Source organism: Coptis chinensis, unplaced genomic scaffold (genome assembly GCF_015680905.1).
Source record: "Coptis chinensis isolate HL-2020 unplaced genomic scaffold, ASM1568090v1 utg4047_pilon_pilon, whole genome shotgun sequence".
Lineage (NCBI taxonomy): Eukaryota > Viridiplantae > Streptophyta > Magnoliopsida > Ranunculales > Ranunculaceae > Coptis > Coptis chinensis.
The window spans coordinates 41278-57968 of record NW_028238151.1 but is presented as its reverse complement, the minus strand read 5'-3'; the positions used below and the strand labels follow the sequence as shown (position 1 = coordinate 57968).

The 16691-nt window shown below is 39.2% G+C and overlaps 2 protein-coding genes and 2 long non-coding RNA genes across 5 annotated transcripts; 1 reads left to right on the top strand and 3 right to left on the bottom strand.

Moving 5' to 3' along the window:
- Positions 1 to 1251: 1251 nt before the first annotated feature.
- On the top strand, positions 1252 to 9691 carry LOC147473170 (zinc ion binding protein). 2 transcript variants are annotated; one of them, XM_086587763.1, is made up of 11 exons: positions 1252 to 1418; positions 1516 to 1587; positions 1677 to 1747; positions 1988 to 2066; positions 6918 to 6992; positions 7116 to 7230; positions 7319 to 7376; positions 7458 to 7529; positions 8548 to 8678; positions 8764 to 8887; positions 9528 to 9691. In XM_086587763.1, exons 1-11 carry the CDS (start codon positions 1404 to 1406, stop codon positions 9601 to 9603), a joined length of 888 nt encoding a protein of 295 aa, XP_086443889.1. In that variant the 5' UTR covers positions 1252 to 1403; the 3' UTR covers positions 9604 to 9691. The 2 variants fall into 2 exon arrangements, with proteins under 2 accessions (XP_086443889.1, XP_086443888.1); XM_086587762.1 differs by having other exon boundaries at positions 1985 to 2066.
- On the bottom strand, positions 2894 to 4739 carry LOC147473172 (uncharacterized). Its single transcript, XR_015210551.1, has 3 exons — positions 4323 to 4739; positions 3446 to 4085; positions 2894 to 3159 (listed from the first exon to the last, which is right to left on the bottom strand). It is a non-coding gene; the product is annotated as an uncharacterized LOC147473172 (long non-coding RNA).
- LOC147473171 (uncharacterized) lies at positions 4772 to 5588 on the bottom strand. Its single transcript, XR_015210552.1, has 2 exons — positions 5448 to 5588; positions 4772 to 4932 (listed from the first exon to the last, which is right to left on the bottom strand). It is a non-coding gene; the product is annotated as an uncharacterized LOC147473171 (long non-coding RNA).
- A 1186-nt stretch (positions 9692 to 10877) lies between the features above and the next one.
- LOC147473169 (putative xyloglucan endotransglucosylase/hydrolase protein 7) lies at positions 10878 to 12874 on the bottom strand. Its single transcript, XM_086587760.1, has 4 exons — positions 12612 to 12874; positions 12356 to 12456; positions 12056 to 12252; positions 10878 to 11570 (listed from the first exon to the last, which is right to left on the bottom strand). The coding sequence occupies exons 1-4, from the start codon at positions 12796 to 12798 to the stop codon at positions 11180 to 11182; spliced, it is 876 nt and encodes a 291-aa protein (XP_086443886.1). The 5' UTR covers positions 12799 to 12874; the 3' UTR covers positions 10878 to 11179.
- Positions 12875 to 16691: the final 3817 nt, after the last annotated feature.

Here is a 16691-nt window from a genome sequence, read left to right as displayed (position 1 = left end):
GACCACCATCCCAAATCGACAGGAACTTGTACTCCCATTCATGCTAAATTCCAAACGAATAAGTATAACTGCATTATCATTATTGGCACTCGTTGTATCTTTGAGGATTTTAGACCTATAAATTTAATACCATCTCGAATCCTATTTGGTCACTTGCTGATTTGTTAAATTTATAAATTTTGCCATTTGATCCTGTTAAATATATAATCGAGTGAGCCGAGCGAATGATCTTGACAGAAAAGGGTATGCAGACAAAAATCAAATTGGTTGGTTTCTGTGGTCTTCATCTTCTCTCTCATTTTTTCTTTTCCCCAATACTCTTTCTCTTCTTCGCCCCCAATACCCTTTCTCTTTCACCCAACTCTCTCTTTCTGCTCCGTTCACTCCCCATTGCCATGCAGTACAGTGGCGGAGCCAGGGGGGTCCGAGAGTACACCCTGGCGTACCCTGGATTCCAAGAAAACAAAGTGCTACTGGTGCTAACTCTTGTAAACTTTGACTAACAGCTCCCATGTACAATGTATTATTGTCTGTTTTGGCGTTAGAATAATTAAAGCCCATTTCATTTGTCATATTTGGTGTCTATGGTAATTTCCTCCTAATTTGACTTCAATTGTTTGGTACCTTAACACATGAGTCCACAACCACTAAATTTCGTTTGTGCAAAGAAAGAAAGTATTACGATAAACCTATCCTATTATTCCTTGCCTGCTCCTCCAATTATTAAAAACCATATGAAATGTATTAGAATTTAAAAACATGTGACATTTTTTTTTTTTTTTATCGAAAAGGAAAAAAAGGGTGAACGAGAAATACATATAGATAACCTTCTTAAAAAATTACTATATAAATTAATACAACAAATACTAACTATCCTATCTAATTAATTATATTATTTAGCCCAATAAAATAATTAACCTAACCAGTAGTTGTGATCATACACTTTAAAATTAGACACTCCATTATTATGTAAATTAACTTGATTGATGAGTGAATAAATTAACAATTGTTTGTTTACGTAAATAATAATTATTTAATAGTCAATAGAAAGAATATTTGTTGTCATTATGGAAAAAAAAAATAATAAAAGAAACAAGCAAATCAGGGCGTGGACAAACTATTTAAACTGCCTCGTGGACAAACTATTTAAACTGTCTCGCAAATTTATAGTCCTCACGGTACATCGGCTCACCCTAGAACAAATTCCATGCAGTATACTAGTAACGAAAAAATAGCCCAAGCCCGGATAGTCTCACTGCTGCTTGGTTCGCAAATCAAGATCTGGCCCCACTCTATTTTTCTCTGTTGACCCAAAAAACTGTAACTTTTTGGAACTATTAAGGGGTTTGGGTTTAGTGCTTGTGAATTAGCACAAACACTTGTACGGTTTTGAACAGCCACTCATGAATGCCAACTCGGTAAGTCACGTCGAATTCTAATCCATAATTCCAATTTCAGTTTGACGAATTTTTTTATATCTCTGATTTGGTGTATTTTCTTTTGTAAATATTGAAGGAACATATCGAGCAAAATAGACACAGAGAGCTATGTCCATCACCTTCATTCTACCACTTGGTGTATGCCGAGGTAATTTTTTTTTTATAAAATTTGACCAGACCAACCAATTTTGTATTCTTCCCCTGTATATATACATACATTTTTTTTTTTTTTTGCAGATTGAAGAGGTTGGATGGGAACATCTGGTGAAGTTGGCTGACGATCTTACCTACGTTAGTTTCCGCATCTTGTAAGAATTCGTTACAATCATATCATCTACTTACAACTATTTACTGTTGTATTAAGTATTAAGAATAGGCTATTGTATTTTACTTTTTAAGAAACTGTCACTGGCTTTATCTTCAACATTCTAGCCGTTTCTGGCTTTTGAGTTCAATCTATAATGAATATATTTCAGCAATTATTATGTCTAGATAATATTATTTGCCTTTCGATATTAATTTAGCCTTTTTTTGTCATTCTGGAGTAGAGACACAAAGAAACAATCACATATTTTGGAAGTACATTTGCCTCAAAGTTATCCGAGACATGCACCTTCAATTTCTGCGGTTAGTTACCACTTCTTTAAGTTACTGTTAAGTTCTTATGATGCTGGCTATCATTTTATTTAGTTTTTACTGTGGGGGGTATGAATCATCTGTTACTGCACACACGTTGCATGAACTCTTTGCACAGGTGTATACATGTTTTGGATTCAGTCACAGTGTTCTGATGCAGCAGTTCTGGCTTGCCGTTGTTCCTTCTTTTCCTACCTTCTTGTTCTGTACCATTTAATCATATAGTGGTTATAGACCTCTCTCTCTCTCTACTAGCAAAACTGCACGCGCGCTGCGCCTGCAATGGCCGAATTATTTTGTGGTATTGAATACAAAATAATTATTGAAAATTCACGAAGTTAAAATTTTGTTAATATAATATAATTGATTAGGCATATAAGGATTATAAGCAAAGTATAATTGAAATGTTGTACATATTAATATGTCTAACGCAAAAACTAAAGTTTATAAGTCATTATGTCTTATAGAAAAGTACAAATAAATAAATCATTGGCTAACACAAACAAAATTCCAACATTCCAAGCTGCTGCTACTGTAGACTGAATACATCTTCACCCAATCTTCTTTGAGAACACATTATACGCCCTTAGGAGCGAAATCTACGCCTAAATGGCTAAGTACATAAGTATATATAGAACAAATCAGACCCGCTTTTATGTGCTAGAAGGAACTAAATGATGAGTGTGATAGAAGTTCATTTCACCATGCACCAGTAAGTAATACTCAAAAGACTCAGAGGCCTCTGTTTACAGACTACTTGCATTGTGCTGTGATGAGCAAGGTATGGTACAGAATGAAGAGTTTAGAGGAAAATCATATGATCAACTAACCGTGCATTTTTTCATGCAAAAGCAATATTAACATTTAAGGTTACAACTTTGTTATGGGATGAAATCAGCTAGCATATCCTAAATGGTATTTGCATTGGGAATACACTTCAATTCCTTCTAACTTTATTGTTTAGGTACAACGATATCCAATTAAGCTAACAGTCCACTTCGGTCAAAGAATTAGCATCTTTATACACTTCTGTTCCTAAATCAATGGACATCCATTGTCTTCTTGCTGGTGGTGTTCCAGGATCCTGCATTTTGAAATTAAGAGTCAATTATCAGTACAATAGCTTAAGATTGAAACTTGATCAACCAAAATAACTATAGTTGATATTCTACAACATATGAACACTACTTGCTTGCAGAGAAAATTATTTGATATAAATCAATTAGCTTGGTCAACCATTACTTTTCATAATTGTTGCCATCATGTGATCAGTAGTAGTTATCCACTATCAAGACACCACCAGATCGACCCCTCATTTTGATTCCAACATAAATCACGAAGTTGTAGCTTCTATAAGTAAGAGTGTGTACCTGATAGAAATAGAGTGAGGCGGACAAGCCCCCAACATCTAGCTCCCAAGTCCTTGAATCCCCAATCCATCCTTCACCTTGTTTTGTAGGATAACCATAAGCTCCCCATACCAGATGAGGTAGTATCTGAAGTATTTCCTGAGGTTGAGGATCGCTGAATGGATCAGAGGCCGTATGGTTCCTCTGGGTAATATGGTGGCTGCGATCCCTGATGTTGCTGTTGCAAGAGCAATTCCCCCGTCTTTCCTAATAGAAGCCAGTATTGCACGATACAGGTATGTCTTTCAAGTACCCCCAGGCCCATCGACAAAGAAAACCCCACTGTTTTTCTTCTTCTATCACTTGTAAAATAGCTCTGTAAGCACTTAACTGTTCTTGATTCAAGTGATCAATAGACAATAAATCTTCATGTGGCACTACAACAGACAGCTCATTCTGTAAGAGTTCAGAAAAGTCAGACTCTAGAAGGAATTCCTTTTTCAAAGGAGGAAGATCGTACTCAGATAGTACCCGGTTTTGTAGTACTAAGAGTTTACTTATATCATTGAGAACCTGATTGTGCAATACTTCAACACGTGTAGCGAACTCGGGTAATCCTCAGACATCGCCATGACAAACTCATCCCACAATCTGCGCACACCTGTTGGTTGACAGTAGACTAAAATCGTAACAAATAAACTTCTCAAAGCAGATGACATTTTGACTCTAGAAGCTTCCTCAAGGCATGCTCGATAACTATCATCATTTTCTAAGAGTTCAAGTCTTTCAGCAGCTTCTTTGAAAGTTTTGCATCTCTCACCATTAACATAAAGCATATCATGGAAAGATGTGGGACCCCTAACATGATTCAGAAGAACCCTGAGGAAAAATATGTCACCTTCCGAAAGATGAATGGTATATATTCTTCCAATAACTTTCAATGTTGATAATCGACGAACCCAAGTCCTTTCTTTTGCAAGCCACCGGTAATATTCAGGTATTCTCTGTATAATAATTGCCTTGCTTCATGATCATCTCTATATAACTTGAAAAATTCAGTTAGCATAGTTTTAGAATTGAGCTCATCTGCAAGTACATTGGAGACAGACTGATGACTGTAGTATCGAAGCTGTTGCCTGTTCGGCAAGTGAATGTGTAGTCTTTCAACAGATGGATAAATCTTACTCAAGGCAAATTTACAAATTTTCCACAAAGCCTCAGGTGCACAATTCCATCTTCCATCAACAAAGTGTTGTATCTCATCAAACTCAGGTCCACGACGCACTTCTAGAGATACACAGTCTAGCCCTTTGTAAACATACTTGTAGAGATACTTAACAGATGAAATGCTACTGCAAACTTCAACATTAATATGACAATTATCAAAAATCATAGTACTGAAACTTATTTTGAAAAGAGACAATCTCCATCCGAATAATTTCTCGCATTGTATTAGTATTTTCGTACAATATCAATAATAGTGGACATCCGATTTCAAAGCTCGATTCCTGTATGAAAGCATTTATAGTTGTTACTTAATGTAAAAAGACAAAGCTAAAGAACATACAATATTGTAAATAAAAAAGAGAAAGAACATACAATATTGTAAATAAAAAAGAGTTTCAGTACGTGTCTAGATACCACATCATGTCTAGCTACTCAATATTTTCTGTGGTAGATAGAGTGAATCTGAGAGTATATATAGCACTTGGCAGATCATATTGGATCTTAGACAATTTCCAATGATCGACACATCCCAAATTCTAACCTAGAAATTCGTCCTCCCTCTATGTTTAGAGTTTGATGACTTGATCCCTAACTGCTGCCACGTTTAATCTATTAGCCATCAAAATGACTCCAATTCCAGACCTAGCTCCAATATGCTTGTAAAGACTTAGCAACTTACATAATGAGATTTATGGCAATAAAACTGAAAGAGGAAACGTATAGAACATAAAACTGTTATTCAAATGTTATTTTCAACTATAAAGCCAACAACTACAATATCAGGATCCAACCTCACCTTCAAAAGTTCATCTAGAAATGCTGCATTACCAGTATTGGCAATAGCTAAAAGGTTGAGAGCTATATTAGGGTCGCCACCGTCTTCTCCATTATCTACCAGTAGAGCAGCTATTCAGAGATCCTTAAATTCCCTGTAATGCTGCCATCAAAGAAATTCAAACATTTTAGTACGTAGTATACAGAACCATCATAATTAACCTATCGAATTGCACACCCATCGATGTGAACGAAAAGACATGATTGTAAGAGCGGATTTGACGTCGAAAATCACGACCAATAGGTGTTTGGTCCTCAAAAAGTGCTAAGATTTCTGGTGGGGATGCGATCTGAGTAAGCACAATCTTTCCAGATTACAACAAAAATCAGATGTCTCTCGACTTAACAAAAGGCCATGCAAAATCTATAGGTCCTTGTATCTGCTAGATGAAACGCAACAAATGCGTTTGAGTCTCTGAAATTCCTCGCACAGTTTCGATGTCTACGCATAAAAGTGGTGACTGGAGTCTGTTGAACCCCACTATAAGTATCTGAAATCTGAGAAGTAATGTTCTGATCCCTCGCAACTGCACCGACTACATTTGTTTGTCTTTGTTCGTCTCTCTCAGAAGTCTTCTTCTGTACCCTTCTAACATTTTGTGTATTTATTCTCTCATCATCCATAAGTAGCCTTCGAACTCTGTATCTTTCACGGGCTTGTTCTCTCATTTGTTCAATAGAGCAATCCATTCTGTCACATTCAAATTTAATCAAATTCATGCGTAAGTCCAAATAGGAAAAAATGTAATAATGAATTGAGGGAAGATGTAGAAAATGAATCGATGAATTAATGTAAATCACAAATATAATCCTAACCATAACAGTTTATCTATTGTTTGGAATAAACCTTTTTTAACGGCTGACAGATGCACCAAATTTCTCTATGAGAAGCACTGATGAAGCGACTTAATAGGATGAGATGAAGCATAGCATGAGATGAAGCAGTTTTTTTGGTAAGCGATTAATATCGGGCGAGTTATAAACCGTTTTGTTTTAAGAGGTTTTTTTTTTTTTTTTGAAGCAGATTATCGAAGTGAAAGGGTGCGACGTCGGTTGGGAGAAGAAGAGTGGTTTACCATTTTTTTTTTTTTTTTTTTGGGTAATATAGATGAGATAAGCGAATTTGGGAGTAAATTTGGAAAATATAACGCGTATTTTTTTTTAGCCAAACATGTTGAACCAAAAAACCGTTTTTTTGTGGGGAGTTCGCTTTCTTTATTAGAATAGATATATATATAACAAGATCTGAAGATATTGACATCTTGGATAGCATGATTAACTGTATTCACAACTACTTAGCACATTATGTTATGTTTACTAAGTTCTGACCTACATACAACATGGCAGATTTTTAAACTTTTTATGCAGCTTTCCAACTTATGGTTTACAATGTATTCTGCATCTAAATGTCTCATTTGGTCTTCCTCTTCAGGATGTGCCTTACATTTGCGAGTTGAATTGGTTAGTAACGTTGCGGTTGAAGGATGTTGTGCACCAGTTCCGTGAGGTAGTTTTGGCAAGTTGAATAAATGCGTTGTTATAATATACTGTCTCGAGTACTTCCGACACTAAACCATATCACTGTCTAAGTACCCCCAGTGTTACTGATGAACATTAGAATCATGTCTAGCATTTGGAGAAGCTTCATGAATTCTGGTATACCTTGCAAAATATTGATAGGAATCTCTGGGTTGTCCACCAAAGACAACCATCACGAGCAACATCGTTTCGCCAGATCAACATAGGTAAATTTCTTCTGGGTTTTTTTTGGTGGTTCTTTTCTTTGTTCTTCAACTTTTTGATTGTTTCTTACCAAGTTCACAATTAAATTAGGAAATGATTGCTGTATCGTGTTATCTGTAAGTGAACACAGCCCAAGTTCATTACCAGAGTAAGATTCATCTGATCTCTTTTGATATTTTTTATGCTCCCACAATGTTCATTCACTAAAGGAGTGTGCTTGTCTGTTTAGATGTCGTTTTCTGGGACCAAACTCATTAGTAGACTCTCTCAGAAAGACGTGGAGACGAAATAGCAAAAGATGGTAATTTGAAAGTTATTATTTGTGAACAATATAATATCTAGATCTGACTTTAATAGCATGTATTGCTGTGAACTGTGAAGTATAGGTTAAAGTGACTATAAATTGGCCTTGAATATTTATACCTGGATAATGGATATGAGGATCGTTTTTCAGCATAGTAGGTTATCATGCAATAAAACTAGGTTACGTTGACATGGGTAGGTGTTTCCGTATCGGACACGGATACGAATTGTTGGACACGGCAAAATATCAAAATTCGAGGTAAATTACATACAATATGTGTCCACGGACACATGGATACGTATCGGACACGGATTTTTTTCAAAATATGGTGTGTCCATGTAACCTAGCAATAAGATGATATTGTGGTTGTATGTTAATGTTGACTTTATAAGTTAGCCATATCTATTATCTCAATAATCAATAATGTATTAACTACACACGAATGGAGCACCAGGCTAGGCTCGACTTGAACCACTACCCATGAGTGGTGATGGTAGCTCCAGGCTTTAGTCTGCCATCCGTTAGGAAGCTATCTTAGAACCTGGACATAATCTAATAATATATCACCTACGAATATCGAGGCTAAGCTATGTGCTTGGGACTAGGCGTGGAAGGTAAGCCAATATCAGCATGGTAGTTTGGGTTAGATCATTGTTTATTGAGAGTAGTAGTTACATATTTTGAGTCCCTTGTTATATGCAGCTCATAGGAACTAAGTTTTCTTTCACAATCAAGTAAACCCCATACTTCAAACAGGCTTCTTTTATTAGTTTATCTATATATTGTGGCGTAGGGGCTGGATGATATGAAATTCCAAATTCCTTACATGAATCTTATTGATTTGACTTTCTCTTTATGTTTATGGATACTTGGGGGGATTGCAGGTCATATATTTCATGAGCTTTCCATGTGCTATGTCTAGTATATTGGTTGGATAACCATTTCCTGCGTTCCTGTCTAAACCTCTCTCTGTTTTATGTCTATTAAATTCATATGGAATTTATTTGACATTTAGGAAGAAAGATGCACCGTTCCATGAAAATCTTGCAAATATATTGGAGACTTCACTTCCTAGACCTCCATGTCTACAAAATCTCCAACATCAAGTTGAATGCGGAATTTGTTATGCTCAGTATCTTCCAGTTGGTAAGTTCACATTACATTTTTTTTTTCCTCTTTGTGATCGGTTAGTTAGTTATTATTGTTGTTTATCTGTCGAATGTCAATGAAGATAATGAGCTTGGGGCAAAGAGTGGAAGTAGGCCTGACTATGTGTGCGACAATATCAGCTGCAGTAGAGCTTTTCATAGTGTTTGTCTTGGGGATTGGTTGTGTTCTATCACAACAACGAGGCGGTAAGCTAAATTTAATTTCCACCTATTCCATTTATGCGATGAAATAAAGGAAATGTAAAGATGTTACATTTACTACATATTCAAGGTACAACAATGTAGATTGGCCATATCTAATCCTAGTCGGACATCCAGGACCCCCACCCACCACCCAACCACACACACACACACACAAATGTCGAATACGGGATTTTCTTTTTCTTTTCAATTTAGAAGCACCTCCCTCAACACTAAAAATATCATCACTCCCCCCCTCCCCTTTTAGAAGCACCTCCTTTACATCACTGGAATTATATAATCAGTTCCCCAGCGTTTTTATACTACTACTTGAATTAGAATTAAAATCCAAAAAACCAGACTACCTATATAGTAATAAAAGATAGATATTTGAGGCGACGGGTTTGAAGACTTGAAAAAATCGGTGTGTAGCACGGTTCACATACTTGTTTATATATATATAGTAAAGCCATTAAAACTTTTGCTAATTTAACTTAAATACGTACAAATGTAAAGCAGAACTCTTAGGTCTACCCTTTCGTCAGTTGCATAGCCTTTACAATTTTTGTTTATAGTAGTATATGGTTGTTTTGGATCACTTTTTATGTTCTGTGCAGTTTATGGTTCTTCTAATCATACATTGCAGGTCGTTTGATGTTCTGTTTGGGAACTGTCCTTACTGTTCAGGACCAGTTGCTGTAAATGTCAACACTAAAGAGTAATTGTTTCCTTTATTTTATTGTTTTTTTCAGCAATGATTAAAAAACGTTTATAATCATTCACAACAATAAAATTGGGTTTTTCTTATTTTATCTGAGTGGCCATGGAAGAAAATAACATGGAAAAAAGACTTCTATTATTTCATTTTATTTTTATTTTTATATTCTCAATGCGGAAAGGAGAAACTGATAGGAAACACCAAAAAGACATAAGAGGAAAAGAAGGGAATCTGCGGTATATTGTTTTCAAGTATACTGTATAAGAAAGATAGCGTTTACAGTATCCTTGTTACCAATAGTTTTACATACTTTTTGTAGAGATCTAAAGTCACAAATGCCTTCTTTCACCCTTCTTGTTATTGTCTCCCGCTATTTGTAAGTAAATTTAAACAAAAAGGGTACAAATGCAATTCCTTTGTACCAGAACATAGAGATTTCATTACAGATGCAATTCATTTTGCTTAGAACCATTTGCTACAAATGCAATTCATTTGGTTTACTAGAACAGAACATAGAGAATTCATACACGTTATTAGGCCGAGTCCAATGGCTCCCTATCCCCATAAAAGGGAGTCACTTCTGGTGGTTTTACTCTCTATCTCCAAACTACTCTCTATACATACAGAGTAATTTAGAGAGTACATAGTACCTTTGACGCAAGTTGGTTTGGTGTCAAAAAATACATGTTCTTCATTTGGCGCTGGTTGATTTGGCATAGAATGGAGTATATAATTTTTTTGTTTTGTTTTTTGTTTTTTGGTTATGGGGTCAGATGAAAGATGAAGTGGGGTAGGATCTCATTCTACGCATGCCATGCGTAGAATTGCTGCAACCATTGGACACAGTATTCAACTTTGTATCTGTAAAACACTGTTTTTTTTATGGGATACAAATGCTGAGTCCAAAACCATTGGACTCAGCCTTACAGAAGAACCCCAACAGTCTGATAATCTGATAATTGTTTTTCCAAGTGTTATGTGCTTGTCCACAGCCAGAGCCTTATTATGCTCCAATCGGTAATAATAATGACGAGTCTAGCTCAACGGAGCATTGACTATGCTGAGAATTGAGCCTACATTGACCATTGTGCACGTGTTCCCGATCTTCCATGACCATACGATTGTTTATTAATATGGTATTAGTTATTACAATTATTCATCACCCTGATCCCATCACCATCAGTAAGAACTTTAGAGTTTGGATTCATCCAATCAAAATATCAGATGGTTGTGAACTTTATAGTTTATAATATAGCCCGAGAAGCGTCGGTGAGGAGGTTTACTTATTGAAAATTTGAAACCACTTGCAATTGCATGTACATGCTTATATAACACATCGTTTTCAGTCACTAAGACTTTATTCTATCAAAATAATTCCACCTAATATTACAAACACATAGATGCTGACATTGCCTGCTAGTTATAGGCTACCACAAGTGTTATAGTAACAGAAGAGATTATAGCCTTACTATTCCGATTATGACGCTTGGTATGTAGGACTTCAACTTGATTGCAAATAGGTGGCTGTAGTATTCAGCACAAGTTTGCACGTATATATATGGATTGGAAGAAAATTGAATTTAGATTCCTGCCATGCATTCTGGTGGGGTGACTGGGTATCTGGATTTATCGGTGCAATAGTCATAGGTCATGTGGTTGATCCGAACCCATCTGTAGTTTCTAGCTTGAACTGCATTTAGTTGTTGGTAACTTGGACCTTCCCACCAATTCCTAGAGTTGGAAGCACAATATGCTGGTCCCGGAACTTGGCACCCCTCTATTTCAAAGTCCTTGTAGTATGCATAGAAGGGGGCCTTGCTCCAATCGATCTTCTCAATCCCACCTCTTGTAGCCCAGTCGTCTGCTTCCCACAATGTTGAGTATATACCCATTGGTTGGAACTTGGGGAATGGTAACCCTCTTGCCTCATTATTCTTGTACACTCTAATGGGTATTTCGTCCACTGCGAAACTGCACCACCAAAATTGTCATCTTTTTAATTCTAATATATTCATGATATAAACTAGAATTAATATTAAATTATTATGATCTTTTTAAGAACCCACTCTCTTGTCTTTTCTACTCTAACAGAGAAATAAACAAACAAATCAAAATCATGAAATAACTAAGGAGAAAAGAAAATACTTTAAGAAGCATGGGACCTGTTACTTGGCAATGTCAACTGTTACTTGGCAATGTTAACGAAGTGAAGAACTACGTATGGTAATACTGAAATAGAAAGATTCACCCGCAAAAACTTTTAGTCTTTGAAGGTTTAGTTTGGTGACTTTGGTCTCTCTCTAAGGTGCTCTTGGCATTTCATCAATTTCACTTTATCATTATTAATAACTTCACGAAAGCATTGGAGTTGAGCTTATGGAGCACGTGGCTTGAACTTTTGGGATGATTCTAAAGAACCTTTATCGGAATAAGAAATGTGGGTCTCGGAAGCTTACACAACGTGATGATGATTCCAAAGGATGGAGTAAGTGTGAAAGTCTGCAGCTGGATCGAACCAAAGGTTTACTCGTTGTTCGCGATCACCCTTTCCATTGGCATACACATTGGTCTGGACGGTATAAGGTTGCCCAGTTCGATTTCCCAAGAACTCAAAATCCAACTCGTCACGTCTTGTATCAGTGTCAGAATTCATCTGTACTCATCAAACAATTAAGCATATAGATTGGTGTCACATAGAAACTATTGTCATGCGAAGTTGACAAGTATTATATATTTATATGATCATCTGTACTCACATAGAAAGCAGTGACAGTTCCAGCAGAGTCGCCAGGGATGAGCTTGATCTTCATGCTCACACGGCCAAACAAATACTGATTCTTGGAAGCAAACCCACATCCTGAAATGAAAAAAATCGTAAAATGAAACTGAATTACGCTAGCGTGACATTTGAAGAAGAGTTCTTATTTTGATAATCAACTGAACTGGCAAACTAATTTCATTATGTTTTGCCTATAAAAAGGGAAGGTGTATATACTGTTTATTCTCTTTTACCTGAATTTTGGTCTAGGACTAATTGTATGGCTGTCCCTCCTTCAAGCTGTTTTATATGAGAATCAGACCATGTTATATGGAAATCTTGTGTAAAGGAAGCTGGGCGGGCAGAGATAGTGCTGGAGAATACTAGGACAGACAAGAGAAGAGAAAGAGCAGCAGGGCGTAAGGATGTTGGTTTGTTCATGGTCGTTGTACACTACTTGTACCAAATATATAAATGAAATGTATGAAGTGCAATTGAGTTGTGTTCAAATTGGTTGAAGAGAGGGGGTTTTATACACTGAGGAATGCGAGGGAGAGGGAATAGATAGAGACTGTTCATGCATTCAAATAGAAAGCTCTATTATATTTGACTCATCGGCCAGCTAATAGCAAGCCGTCCTTGGCCCCTCCATTCTTCGCAAACATAGTTTCTCTTTGCCTGCCACATCTCTAGTACACTTGTCTTCATTTTTAGTTTTGTACAGTTTTTTTTTTGTTTTTTTTTGTTCGATAATCGCTTTAATTTTGTATAGTCGTGGACCACAAAATTCAAATATCCAATAAATTTAGACATTCTTAGTGACGTAGCTAATACATTAATTTGGAGATGCATCTTTCATTCTCGTAGTAATTAATAAATGGAAGAGTTGAATCAAGTCCAACATTTTAAATTTCATTGCCGAACATGTGCTTTCAACATACGTAAATACTCTTTACCAAAAAAAACATACGTAAATAGTAAGAAGGGAGTCGTTATTAGTAGGTTTAACCTAGGCTAAAACATTAAATTATAAAAAGGTTTTTTGAAGTGATTTGTGTCACCCTTTACATTTTTGCAATTGATTTGGAAATTGTGGAACGTCAGTTCGGAATGAATTCTGATAAAAAAAAAGAGTTCGGATTGAATTAGTGAATGTAAACAACTTCAGAGATGATAACGAGTTTAGACTTTAGAGCACTAGTGTTACAAAATTTTGAAATAGCCCATGTTAATAGTATTGGTTTGATGCAGGTGCTACGCACTTCTGGCTTAAGCACACACATCTGAAATCACAAAAATTTAATAATCAATAGAGAAGCAAAACAGCATAAAAGAAGATCAGACCAAAATAGTCATTAAATTAAAAAGTTACGGGCAAAATCATTGTAAAGGTGTGGTGTGTTATTCCTCTACAAACAGTCTCTGGGGACTGATATGAATAAATGGGTGAGACCGAGTTCGGCTTTTGGAGCGAACTGCCTACGTATCTTGCTCTGGGGGCTGGGCTCAGAGTAGAATCAGGTCTGGCGTAGTTCATAGGAGTGGTATTTATAGAGATTCGGAGTGTATCCTCACCCTCCACGTGTAGAGGATATCACCAACGTGGGGTGTGGATCATGGGAGCATGTGAGAAATATCTACATAGGTCTGCTGTGATGATGAGGAGTGACAGTCTGAGCAAGTAGCTTGCGGCCGTGATCAGTGACTGATAGTCAGGATTAGTGCAAGTACTCCGTCAGTCATGATTGCTTATGGATAGGGAGTATGTGTCACTGCCTGATGTAGTTCGTGTGATGGTGCGATCTGTCTTGTGGCGCGTTGTTGGCTCGTGGATGCGACGATATCGTGTCGGTGCCTTAGTTCCACTATGCTAAGCGTCGTATAGAGAATATCACTCCCCCCACGCCCTCTTAGTAGGTTGTGAAAACGACTACCGAGAGAGAACGTGGCACGCGCGGCGCATTTATGTGATAGTTGGGGATCGCCACCGGTGTAGAACGACTAGTGCTAACCGCGTAAGTTGGTTAGTGTGATCGTAGGACGCCGCGTGGCAAAGACGCGACGATCCGACAGCTTGGCAAAGAAAGGGAACGCGCCCGCTTTTTCGGGATGTGAAAAGACAAGACAGCTTACTTGGAAGTCGTGGGGCTAGGCTACGGTGTAATCATAATGCCTTGAAATTGAGGGCGGTTGTTCAAAAATCTTACTTGCTTGACCGAGGCTTCATTTGGCTACTTCGTTTGGTAGAGAGAACTTCATTAGCGATCAACCCTCAAAGTTAGTTTTTCGCCATTTTGAACCCGCTTTCCCTTTGTTTAGTGTTAAGCTCGCGTGCTAGAGTAGTTAGGGTGCTCGTTAGATACCAAGAGCTAGGTTTGTTACGTTTAGAGGAGAAGAATGTCGGATTCTCGATGACACTCGCTCGCATCGGGCGTGAAGTTTCCCTTTGGTTGGGAAGAGGAGGAGGAGACGATGAATCACCGGGTAGTCGGGTGAGGAAGATAGGGATGAGGCCGAGGTCCGCGAGTGAAGAAGCGCGATGCTCGATCCGGCTTCGCGGGTTGCCGACGTTGGCACTTCAGACGGAGAGAGGTCGGCTTCGAAAGCGAAGCCGCCGCTGGTCGGTGGATAAACACGCGCCTTGAGGCGTTTCCATATCCGAGGAAAAGATATGGTATAACCGTAGAGGGTCTGGAGATCCACGAGCCTGACCGAGGCGTCCTGGTCTTTAGCGATAGGTACGCCCCATCGCGACTGACGGGTGATCGTCCTGCGGAGGGCACCGAGGGCCCACATGACGATACCCTTTTCGAGGTTGGTTTGTCAATTTTTGAACCGCTGTGGCAAAGCGCCTGTGCAGTTCGTGGGTAACACCTGGCGGTTGTTAAAGGTGTTCGACCTGTTGAACGCCGTGAATACCGTGATCGAGTCGCCGATATTATCGAAAGCACTTCACCTTGAAGCCGATCTAGGGCATACAATTTTAGCTTGCAAACCCGAGCTACTCGTCGCCCGCTCGATGGAGTGAGTAACGAAGTCTTGGGATAAAAGACCGCTCCTCGCTAGTCGGTAACTCATCGCGGCGAAATGGTTCGCAGTGATGACAGAAAACGCGGTGGATTTCACCGGTGGGTACCCAAGACGCTTTCTTAGGTTTTTCACCGATATCGATTGATTTTGTAATCGATCGAACATTTGTTGTTTTGTCGTTTGTACAGATATCCGACCGCGGCAGCAGATTTAACCGAAAGCGGTGATCGAGAGATTCGCTTCTACCGACTCGACGACGAAAATCGCCAAGTTGCCGAGGTCGCCGAAGTTCTTTAAGGAGCGCGGAGGACCCGTTGCTCGAAGAGAAGAGAAGCTCGAAAAAGTAGGGCTCGTGGTAAGGAGCGCCCAAAGCACGCGGTTATGGAGAAGCGTGGAAGTGATTTGGTGACCGTGGAGGATAGAAACCGGGGGCCGATGGGGTGAAAGGCGACCTTCTGGGGTGCCGGGCCTCCGGTCCGGTCGGGCATGGGTCGGGAGGATGCTCCCTTCGACGTTGAGGACGCTCCTTCCGATGTTCCGAGTACCGACCGCTAAGATCGCGCGAGGGTGGCCCGTGATCGCATGTGGTGGTGAGGTGCGAATGGAGGGGGAGGCGTTCGCAACCCGAGGTCGAGGCCGATGCCCGACTTCGCGTTCTAGCCGAGGACGCCTCGGAGGTTGCCCCTGCAGGAGGTCATTCGACCCCGGGTGGTTGGAGATGCCTCGCAAGATGAAGGGAAGGTTGGCTCCAGGAGACGCCGGTAAGGGCCGCCCAAGACGGAAAGGACGAAATGGAGCGCAACCTCCGATGTATGTGGAAGAAGTAATGGGAAGAAGAAGCTATGTGAAGAGGTCGATCCGCAGCCTACAAGTCCGCACCCATAGCCGCTTTGCTTGTTGGAAGGGATGACGCTTTGATGGTGATAGGAAGGACCTTGACTCCAGCGAACTAGAGTCGAACTGAGAGCGTGGATAAAGGCGATTTGCCCGGTAAGTGGTAGTGTTATTACCGCTTGTGCTATCCCTTATTGTATAATCGCTGCTTATCGCGGTGTTTGTGGTACTATAAAGCGCGGGCCGCAGATGGTTGCCGGCATCGTAAATTGAAGACAACCGCCTTTGTTTGCCGAGATGGAGAAGTCGGAGGTTGAGTCCTCGAGGCTCGAGATCTCCGATCTCCGTTTATATCTCAATCGGAGAAGGTGGAGCCGGATACCGGGCGAACCGGGTTACTCGCTCTGCGGAGAGGACGCCGGCCGCGGAACGAGGCGGCCGGGCCGGTGACATGAGGTCGATGAATGAAG